This window comes from Ctenopharyngodon idella, chromosome 11 (genome assembly GCF_019924925.1).
Source record: "Ctenopharyngodon idella isolate HZGC_01 chromosome 11, HZGC01, whole genome shotgun sequence".
NCBI classification, from domain to species: domain Eukaryota; kingdom Metazoa; phylum Chordata; class Actinopteri; order Cypriniformes; family Xenocyprididae; genus Ctenopharyngodon; species Ctenopharyngodon idella.
In genome coordinates, this window is record NC_067230.1 from 20,821,216 (window position 1) to 20,832,987 (window position 11,772).

At 35.3% G+C, this 11,772-nt stretch overlaps 1 protein-coding gene across 4 annotated transcripts; it reads left to right on the forward strand.

Moving 5' to 3' along the window:
* The first annotated feature begins 3,977 nt into the window (after positions 1 to 3,977).
* On the forward strand, positions 3,978 to 11,501 carry comtb (catechol-O-methyltransferase b). Of its 4 annotated transcripts, XM_051913280.1 has the most exons (8): positions 3,979 to 4,217; positions 5,357 to 5,421; positions 5,514 to 5,584; positions 8,916 to 9,087; positions 9,284 to 9,401; positions 10,476 to 10,669; positions 10,834 to 10,965; positions 11,141 to 11,501. In XM_051913280.1, exons 4-8 carry the CDS (start codon positions 8,917 to 8,919, stop codon positions 11,318 to 11,320), a joined length of 795 nt encoding a protein of 264 aa, XP_051769240.1. In that variant the 5' UTR covers positions 3,979 to 4,217; positions 5,357 to 5,421; positions 5,514 to 5,584; position 8,916; the 3' UTR covers positions 11,321 to 11,501. The 4 variants fall into 4 exon arrangements, with proteins under 4 accessions (XP_051769242.1, XP_051769240.1, XP_051769241.1 ...); XM_051913281.1 differs by lacking the exon at positions 5,357 to 5,421; XM_051913282.1 differs by lacking the exons at positions 5,357 to 5,421; positions 5,514 to 5,584 and having other exon boundaries at positions 3,978 to 4,217.
* The last annotated feature ends 271 nt before the right edge of the window (positions 11,502 to 11,772 follow it).

The following is an 11,772-nucleotide window of genomic DNA, read 5'->3' on the forward strand; positions in this document are numbered from 1 at the left end:
TTTTTTCCCTAATTGTCACACTTCTTTCACGAAAATGAATCGCACCTAAATTTAAATTTTAATTACAATGCATCATGTAAGCACAAATAAATTTCGGGTTACACAGTACATTCTGAAAGGCTGTTCAGTTCACATTCCTTACATTTATCTTTGGTCTTTGGTCAGATCACTTCCATGCCCACTGAACACTTGGAATGTGTTGGAATGTTTCCACTTCATGTGATTCTCTCCTATTCAAATTGGCGCACAGGCAGTTCTCTTTGAAACATGCTTCATCTACACTTCATATCCTTTTGTAAATGATGTTTTATTAACAAAGTTCAGGAGGAGCACGTTCAGATAATGAACCTAATTAACACAAGAGGAGCGCATTCAGTTAATCAACTCAATTAATGATAAGAGGTATATGTAGGTACTCTGGGTTTGGGCCAAAATTCAGTGCTTGGAGCCCTCCCCCTGGACAGCATGCCAAATACGTATAAGTGTGAACTTTTGAATTACAGTATCTCAAAGAAGTGAGTACACCCCTCGCATTTTTGTAAATATTTTATTATATCTTTTCATGTGACAACACTGAAGAAATGACACTTTGCTACAATGTAAAGTAGTGAGCGTACAGCTTGTATAACAGTGTAAATTTGCTGTCCCCTCAAAATAACTCAACACACAGCCATTAATGTCCAAATTGCTGGTCAAATTACTAATTAAAATGGCAATTAATGACCACAGCAAGTCAGGACCTCGGTTTAAAGGATCGTTCTTCTCACAGTCTAGTGCCCCTATCGCTGCACTCTGACTTTAGGAGCCATATAAGCCTGGGAGTGTACACCCCCTGCTGGCCTCACTAAAGCATATTCCAATGATAATCAAGTTTTTTCAAACAGGTCTCCCATCCATGTCACAAGCCTGCTTAGCTTTGGTAGTGAGCCAGGATTTGGCCATGGAATGCTACGGAAGCATTACTTTGTATTGCCTTGATAAAACGGGTCAAATTTAGAGGTAGCGCATCCTGAGGGGCTGAAATTGTGCCTCAGAATGAGCTACCACCTGTTTTGCAATACAGTAAAGTCACACTAAAGCAATGCTCTCCCACATATTCTGCTATTCTATCTGTGCTTATTTCTGCCATTGGTGTAAGCAGCAGTGGGTGGTAATAGACAAGAAATGTACAATTTTACACCATCTTGCTGAAAACATTTCCTTAGTCATTTGGAAATCCCACAGCTACTGTAGTAAAACCACCCTCATCAGACTGTGCTTCCACCTTAATTAATAAGGTCAGGGAGAGACGGCATTCGACAGCTGTATATTTGGCATCGGATTCACTTTTGATTGTCACCATTGTTGAGATTCATGTGCTGATTCTTAATGTCTTTGTGTGTCATCTTAACAGTTTTTTTTTTTTTGGTCTGATTTCTGCAATATAACACGATCTGAATATAACATGAACATATCATAAGATATTTTTTCTTGTTTTCTGAAAAAAAAAATCAAGAGTTTTTGCTTAAAAAAAAAAAAGCAAAATTATCTGCCAATGGGTCAAGAATATTTTTCTTACCCCATTGGCAGCTAATTTTGCTTGTTTTAAGCAAAAACTTTTATTTTTTTCTTAATTTTGATTTTTTTTTTTCTTTTTTTGCTTTTCTAGTAAAAGCATCTGGAACATCTTTGATATTTATAATTTGAGATTGGGGGCACACCGTCTCGATCGGGAGCAGTTAAATATTCGTAATGACACCACACAATAGAGGATTTTTTGGACAAAAAATTATTTGCGACAAGCCTCGAATCAGGCCACAACCCCTCCCCCGTGGCAAAAAATAGCAAGGGAAAATGTGGTCGGGTGATGTTGAAAACTTGACAATGAAGGGGTTGTCATCATCTGAGTATTTTTTTGTTTTGTTTTGATTATGTAGATGTAATACAGTTAATTTCAACTTAATCATAGTTTGTTATAGAATGCATTGTGGCATGAAGCATGTCACCATTGTTGAGACTTATATTTCTACATGAGAGGGTCTATGGTTGGAAAAATGCTTGAGAAGCCTTGCGGTGGTCAACCTAAAGCTTTTATCTGCACACCCACTGAAGCTAAGCAGTGTTGAGCCCGATCAACCTGTGGCCTGAGTGGGTCCTAACGCCCCAGTACAGTAGCAACAAACTGTACTGTATAAAGGGTGTCACCCTTGTATAAAATAGTCCATACAGCACATCACATACTGTACAGTTGCCATAAACTATTGAATAAAGAGTTAAAATAAACCCCCAAAAATAAGGGGTATAACCCTGGGGCAAAAATAATCCCTACATTGCATCACATGCCATGCAGGTAGTTAGTTAGTTTCACATCGCAAATGATATAGTACATTAATTAGTTCTTACAAATTACATGGAAGCACTTTTTTTTTCATTACTATTGTTAATATTTTTTTTTTTTAAAAGTCTCATATCTTCAACAATCCTGCATTTTTTTGACCAAAAATACAGAAAAACAGTAATATTGTGAAATATTATTACAATTTAAAATAATGGTTTTCTATTTTAAATGTACGTCTGTAACGTGCAGTCTGAAACAGAACAACACAAAACCTGCAATCATTGAGATCTTGTAAAGAAAAAAAAAACAGCCATCATTGAAATCTTATAACAGAATAAAACCGGCCATTAGTGAAATCTCAAAACCGAACAAAACAGACTGTCATTGAAATCTTTCAACAGAACAAAACCGATCGTCAGTGTAATCTCATAATGAAACAAAACTGACCATCTTTGAAATCTCATTGTGGAAACAAACCAACTCTCTTTGAAATCTTGTAAAGGAACAAAACCAACCATCATTGAAATCTCGTAACGAAACAAAACCAAATGTCTTTGAAATCTTGTAAAATAGCAAAAACAAAACCGTCAACCATTGAGATCTCATAAAGGAACAAAACTGACTGTCATTGAAATCTTGTATACATGATAAGATTTACAAAATATACATAACACTATTAATCTAAAGGGGATCCCTGACAGCAACATAATGTCGGCCCAGATCCGGCCCACATCTGGTCCATGTGTAATCCACATGTATCAAATGTGGGTCGGATCTGGGCCACATTATGTTGCTGTCTGGGATGGTAAGGGAGGATGATTTTTGAATTTTTTTTCAACAAGGGGGATGCCATCCCCCCGTATATCCCCCCTCAAATCGAGCCCTGCCTGTGGTAATATGTGCACTGGAAACTTTACACACTCCCTGCTACCCAAACTCAACAAGGTAATACACATGTTTGTTTACATGTACATACATCCTGGCTAATTGTATTTATTTTTGTAAAGAATGTTCAGTGCTACATTCATTTTTAGTATCAACTGTAATTCTGGGATAAGAAATGATTCTGGTATCTGGTATGGTATCATTTCTATGACTTTCTATAGCTGTTTTAATACAGAAGATAGTATTTGGTGTTGAATGGCTCTAAAGTTGTTTTAGAGCACACCCAGATTGGAGGGGCCTTATTAGGTGGGAGTACCCAGGAAGGTTGTCACAGGCCCCATATTTTGCACTTTTATTTATTGTTATTTTATTTATTTTTATTTTTGTAAGGGCTGAGTAAGGTGTTGCAGGAGGAGTGTTCAGTTCAGTGATTTACTTTAGTCTATGCTCAGCCACAACACAAATGTGACAGTGATAAAAAATCTTGGTTATATTTTATTTAATTGTTATAATTACTGTGCCAAATTTTGAACAATTTAAAAATGTATACTAAAATATAGGCCTAGCCTATTTAAAACTTAAAAGCAATACTATACAGCTGTTTAATAGTTACAATTTTTTTTTTTTCTGTGAAATGCCTTTCTTTTTCATGTATTTATTTACATTTACATGTATGGTTATATGTGTAGCCTAGTATTAGGTTCTATACGGTAACATACTATTAAATTAACCAGGTTTGGAACTGATATTGAGTGTGTTACGGTACTGTGGGAAGTTGAATAAAAAAAGTCATCAGAAGTTATGGCTAGCTGTTGCATCGCCCTCCATTAGAAAGGTTGTCGTTGTACCTATTAAACAACAGAACAATATGTATAGCCTACTCTTGTATATAAAGAAAACACCTATATAGTTGAATTGGTTTACATGCCATTTCCCCAGCAGTAATCATGCAGAATGCGACGAAGCTGAAGTTATTGACAGGGGTTACATCAATCTAACAGTGTCTAAGCACTAGGTATGTATTTTGGAAGGAGCAGCGTATGGAGGTGCTGTGCTGGCTTTCTGCGAATGTTTTATCCTTTTGAGTTACTCAAATAGCTGATTTATCTGCCTGTTCCGTGAGAACAGAATCTAAATTGTAGTCAGTCGAAATTAGATAATAAATTGTGGATGAACTTACTTGCAAGCAGCGTCAAAAACGCCCTCAGAGGAGATCTATTTAATGTGTAATTTCAATGTCTGTCATGAAACCATTTGTTTTAAAGGAACAGTTCACCTGACACTTTGCAAGAAGATTTCTTAAGATTTATGTCAGTAGCATTACTCATTTCATGCCATTACGTTATGAATGAATCGAATCATGAAACGGTTCAGTTGAATGAGTTGGTTCGATAACCTAAGATCCAGTCGATGCAGGGTGCTTTAAAGGGTTAGTTCACCCAAAAATGAAAATATTACTCACCCTCATGCCGTTTCACACCCGTAAGAACTTCGTTAATCTTCGGAACACAAATTAAGATATATTTCGCTGCTTGCAACCGAGACCTTCATGATGCTTCATGATTCGGATCGCGTGTCAAACCGCCATACTGCTGAAATCACGTGACTTTGGCGCTCCGAACCGCTGATTCGACACGCTGATTCATAACGCTCCGAAGCTTCCTGAAGCAGTGTTTTGAAATCGGCCATCACTATATAAGGCGTTATTTTGTTTTTTTTTGGCGCACCAAAAATATTCTCGTGGCTTTATAATATTAATATTGAACCACTGTACTCACATGAACTGATTTAAATATGTTTTTAGTACATTAATGGATCTTGAGAGAGGAAATGTCATTGCTGGCTATGTAGGCCTCACTGAGCCATCGGATTTCAACAAAAAATATCTTAATTTGTGTTCCGAAGATGAATGAAGGTCTTACGGATGTGGAACGACATGAGGGTGAGTAATAAATAAGAGAATTTTCAATTTTGGGTGAACTAACCCTTTAACAAAAAGTAGCCTAAATAACTAGAGGGGAAATGTTCAGTTGAAAAACAATTGGAAGTTTTGTTCTGGAGTTTCTGTTCACTATAGGCCTGTATGCCAGTTTTTGATCCCTGACCTAATTTGGATTTATGTTTGCTTTCTGGGGGTGTATATCCTCCTAAAAGACACGAGGCCAAACAATCCACACAGCTCAAAACTACCCAGAAGACGTGAGAGAGCGTATTACAAGGTCAGCTGAGAGAGAGAGAGAAAGAGAGAGAGAGAGAGAGAGAGAAAGAGAGAGAGAGCTGATCAGTAGAATGTGCATTTGCATCCTTGCAGGCTGGTTATAACAGAAGGTCCTTAAATGAAATAGACATATTGTAAAAGGAAAACAGAGGCCCTCATCGAAAGTAAGTGTTTTCTCTCTATCTTTTATTCTTAATTGGTCATTTATTTTCATTTTTGTCACTTGCTGCTATCTTTGTTGAATTGTAAATATTCAGAAAACGTTGTACTGCATACCATTGATCATTTAGATAATTTAATTTAATTGTCTTTTTTAAATATATTTGTCTTTTATTACATACACAATTGTCTTTTATTACATAATTTATTATTACACATTTAAATGAATATGTTGTATGTTCATAATAGTATTACATTGCCTATAACCCTCTTTCAGGTTTCTTTCATTATTTAAATAATAACTATATTTTTTATTATTATGTGTTTTGCTCACTTTTGTAGATATTTTTTTGGCTTTTATCTAGTTTAAATTTGAAACCCAATTTAGGTTAAATCTAGTTTAGTAAATGGTTCACAGTGTGTGTTCTGGTCAGCCGATACCAATTATCATGTTTGCACATCACTGAAGACAGAACAGTCTTTTTTAGTCTATCGCATTTCTTGTTCATTTTAAATTATTATGTAGTGCTAATGATATCAACTTAAACATAGCATGTAATATTGATATAAAAATCACTTATCATTTATAATGAAATCCCTGTGCTATTTATCATGATTGCTGTGATCCTTGCTATTGCTGTGTGAATTAACATTATACATACTGGACTTTTCCAATGCATAAATGCATTCACTGGTAAATATTTACTGCAATGCATTTGTGAAAACCAGCCTCTGTGCTTCACTCATTCCTTTCTGACACCCATTTGAGGGGATTTTCCCACTAACAATGGCTATCCAGCAAAGTGGCTGAACTCTGCATTCCACTCCAGACCCCAGCTACATTTGTGTATATATTTAAAGAAAGCCAGAGAAGCCCTTGTTATGGTTCTCTCACAGGGGTGCCATACTCTTTGTCTAATAGCTCTTAACCTTGTGCTTGTTGCCATGCAACTCTAAAATCCTACTTGAGAACCAAATTTCTTGCTCCCCATGACTAGTTTAGTCTTCTTTATTAACTGAACAATTATTAACATATCTTTTATTATGATAAAGTACATATTTACTTTGCAGTGAATATTTTTATTTCATGTTCTATTTATTCTATTCTGCAAACAAAAACAAAAACAAAATCTGAAAAGGAAGCCTCAAACAAGGATGCAGGCCTAAATTGTGTTAGCACACTGATTCTTAAGACAGAAATTTATCAAAGATCACTTGAATGTTTTAGGGGGAAAAGGCTCCTACATTTAACACATGTGCAGATTAAGAGTGGAGTTGGAAACCATCCTGTAGACTCAATTCATTCATTCATTAAAGTGAATGCTAGATTTGCAATTTACACTGTGGTTCAAAAGTTTGGGGTTGATAAGATTGTTTAATGTTTTTGAAAGAAGTCTCTTATGCTCACCAAGGCTGCATTTATTTAAGCAAAAATACAGTAATATTGTTTTTATTGTAATATTGGCCGGCATCTGCGTAGCAGTTTTCAGCACGCTTTCATGCCAAACACTCCGGGTGTTGTCATGACAGAACTGTTTTCTATTTTAAAATATTTTAAAAATGTGTTCCTGTGATGGCAAAGCTACATTTTCAGCAGCCATTACTCCATTTCTTCTTATTATTAATGTTGAAAACAGTTGCACTGCTTAATATTTTTGTGGAAACTGTGATGCATTTTTACAGGATTAGTTTGAAAAAAAAAAAAAAAGAATCCCAAACTTTTGAATGGTAGTGTAATAATAAATATTTGACACATTATTGCTGCATATAGTGGTGTTGACCCAGGAACACAAACTTTTTGTGAGGAAATGAAAAAAAAAAAAAAAAACCCCAAACAAATTCATTTTATTTTCAGTCTTCAGTTTGTCCCCATATCTACTTCATGGACAGATTGAGCTGCAGCGACATGTTGTAGCAATAGCAGCCAAATGATCACATGAGAGAGATTTTCATTTCAGGGTTTATTTGCTGCATAGTAACCACCCATCTCATTAGACCAAGACAATAGAGGAATGGCCAGAGAGATGAAAGCACAGCATTGAATGAGAACATTAATTTCCATATACATTCATCTCATGACCTGCAGGAGTGTAGACCTGGGCTGTATTAGAGTATAATTAGAGTATAATACATTGGTGTGTGTGTGTGTGCGTGTTTTTGTGACACAAATTTGTATAATGACATGGGTATTACAGTGGTATTACGACGTAAACATGAAATATGAGGGCATTTCATGAGTCCTCATATTTAAAATAGCTTTAAAAACATACTAAAAAATGTTTTATTAAAAATGTAAAACTGCAGAATGTTTTCTGTGATGGGTAGGTTTAGGGGTAGTGTAGGGGGAGAGAATGTACAGTTTGTACAGTATAACAACCATTACGCCTATGGAATGCCCTCACTTTGATAGTGTGTGCTGTCTTGAAAGGTGATAGAATTGTATTGTTTAAACATTGAATTTACACAGACCGTTCAAAGGGATGCACAGTAATATCAGGCTTTCCTTCATTTATCTGGGTTTTACTGAAAGGTTGCCTATCGGACAAAAAAGAAAGAAAAAAAAAATGCCCATGCAGGGTTTTTGATGGATTAATTTAAAATATTGCTTGCTGTATTATACACCACCATTCAAAAGTATTTGTTGAAAGAAATTATTATTTTTATTAATCAAGGATGCATTAAATTGATCAAAGTTGACAGTAAAGACATTATAATGTTACAAAAGATTTATATTTTAAGTAAATGCTTTATTTTGAACTTTCTATTCATTAAATAATCCTGAAAAAAATGTATCACTGTTTCCACAAAATTATTAGGCAGCGAAATTGATTTAAAAATTGATACTAAAAAAAAAAATTCTTGAGCATCAAATCAGCATATTAGAATGATTTCTGAAGGATCATGTGACACTGAAGACTGGAGTAATGATGCTGAAAATACAGCTTTGCATCACAGGAATAAATGACATTTTGAAAATACATTAAATAGAAAACAATTATGTTACATTGTAATACTATTTCACAATTTTATTGTATTTTTGATCAAATAAATGTAGCCTTGGTGAGCAGAAAACTCTTTAAAAAAACATTAAAATGTCTTAATGATCCCAAACTTTTAAACAGTGGTGTATATTGATTTTCAATTTGTTACATGGTAAAGAGAGCACAATTAAATAAAATAATACATTTCTGAAATACTTAATGCAATGCAAACACTTTGAACAGACATGTTTATGTTGTGATTTTTCTGCACTAATTAACTAGATCTGTACCGTACGTGATTATTAGCTTAATTCAAGTATCTTGAATGTTTATGAATCTCTGTGTCTGGCTCTAGCATGTTGCTGGTGTTGCTGTGCTGGTTTGTCGGGGTCACAGTGCTTTTATACGTCTTGTACTCCTGGCTCATCCCTGCTGTTGTGCAGTTCAACGGCAGTCTCGCGTTACTCTGGCACGATGTCATCGTTGAGCGTGCTCTTGATACTCTGACCAGATCTACTCGACCACAGGTGACTCAATCAGGCCTGGTTAAACAGTTTTCTATCACAATACAAAATGACAGCATGTACCTCTGTCCTACATCTGCAACTAGGATGCTTAATAGGACATGTGATCCCTAGACTGGGGTCAACGATGTCAAACTTTTGAGGCCCATAAAGTAAACAGTTTTGTCACCAGAACTCTTTATGTCTTTGTTGTGACCAGCGTCTGCTGAAAGCAGTACAGAAGAATGCAACCCGAGGTGACCCTCAGAGTGTGATCTCGGCCATTGATCATTTCTGCCGACACAGTGAATGGGCTATGAACATTGGAGACGAGAAAGGTCAGAACACTGCTTTTGTATTTCCAGACTCGTGTCAAATTATTTTTGTCATTGCACAAAAATGTTCAATAAAAAAATGTTTCTTGAGCACCAAATCAGCATATTAGAATGATTTCTGAAGGATCGTGTGACTGCTGGAAATTCATCTTTGTCATCACAAGAATAAATTACATTTTAAAATGTATTAAAATAGAAAGCTTTTACTTTAAACTGTAATAATATTTCACAATATTACTGTTTTTTTTATCAAATAAACCGCCTTAGTGAGCATAAGAGACTTCCTTCAAAAACATGTACAAAACCTGTAAAAAAACAAAAAAAACTGTACAGACCTCAAACCTTTGAGACGTAGTGAATATTCTTTAAATATATGTTGCTCTGAATAAACTTTTAAGAATGTCAAATGTCAACATTCCTTTACTGTTCCATGTCCAAAATAAGATGCAGAACTACAAATGTATTTCTGTTTGAATCTGCATATATTGTATGCAATAGTATGTCAACTCAACTTCACTAATTTGTGGAACTTTTACTGAGCCAACTATAAATTTGAAATACAAACAGTAACTATTTTTTATTTTTTATTTTGTGTGAGTGTGTGTGTGTGCAGGTTTGGCTATATTTGTCCTTATGTATATGTATACGTGCCAAATGTTCTCACTTATGCACTGTAAAAAAGAATTGTTGATTTAACTTAAAAAAGTAAGTTACCTGGTTGCCTTAAAATTTTGAGTTCATTGAAATTAAAAATTTGAGTTAAAACAATGAAGGTGATTGTTTTAAACAACAGAAACTCGAAATATTATGTTATCTGAGCCACATTAATTATTTAAGCTGATTTGACTAAAGAAAAAATATTGTGATAACAAATCACGGAAATATTTTTTTTACAATGTACAGTGAAATATGACAACAACTGACTAGTGAGGCCATTTTTCTAGGTTAGGGGTTAGGTGATATAAAATATAAAATATAAATAACCTGATATAAAATCAATGGAAGTTTATGCAATGTCCTCGCTAATATAGTGAAACAAACGTGTGTGTGTGTGTGTGTGTGTGTGTGTACACTCAGGTACTATCTTGGACTCAGTGGTGAATGAATTGAACCCAGAGAAGGTCCTAGAGTTGGGCACATACTGTGGATACTCTACAGTGCGCATCGCTCGTCTGCTTCCTCCTGGAGCTCGTCTGATAACACTGGAGTTCAATGGTGATTATGCTGCAATTGCTCGACAAGTAATCGCCTGGGCAGGTCTTGAAGACAAAGTAAGGGCCCTGTTCTTCCACAAACACTTAATTTACATTGTTTACATTCAGTAGTCCTTATTTACTCTACTCTCTGCAAACATTATATTTGTAGCCTATATATTTCAAATGAAAGGAGTCATTTCCTAATTATTATGCCTTGAATTAATGTTTTACTTCATCAGGTCCAGCTTGTAGAAGGTGCGTCTGAAGATTGGATCCCACGCATGAAGGAGCACTTTGGAATTGAAACAGTTGATTTAGTTTTTCTGGACCACTGGAAGGACCGTTACCTCCCTGACACAAAATTAATGGAGGTGTGTTTGATTCTGACGACTGTAATTACATTCAATCTCAGTTAGAGATCATGGTGTCTCTACAATGCAAAACATCATGAATTCAGTGCTATGTCAGTATTTTCTTCTCGATTTTACTGAAAGCATATATCCATAATTTTCTGCTCCTCTTTTTTCTCTCTTTTTTTATTTATAGGATTGTGGTCTACTAAGGAAAGGCACCGTTCTGCTTGCTGATAATGTGATCTGTCCGGGAGTCCCAGACTATCTTCAATATGTGCGCAATAGCCTTTCCTATAAAAGCTGCTATTTTAAATCCCATTTAGAGTACACCAAGGCAGAGGACGGCTTGGAGAAGTCCATGTTTTTGGGCTAGAGATATACAGAGATGGTTCATATGCTTAAAAAGAGGACCTTTTAGGCTAAGAGCTTCTCAGACCTATCGTGAGGTGTATTTTGATTGATTTATTCTCTTATTATTAAGTCTCTAAGACTTATTGTACTTAAAGGGATAGTTCACCCAAAAATGAAAATTTGATGTTTATCTGCTTACCACAAGGGCATCCAAGATGTAGGTGACTTTGTTTCTTCAGTAGAAAACAAATGATGATTTTTAACTCCAACCGTTGCGGTCTGTCAGTCGTATAATGCATGTCAATGGGAACACCATCTATAAGAGTCAAAAAAACATGCACAGACAAATCCAAATTAAACCCTGCGGCTCGTGATGACACATTGATGTCCTAAGACACGAAACGATCGGTTTGTGTGAGAAACTGAACAGTATTTATATCATTTTTCGGTCGAAAAAAGAAATTAAGCTTTTTG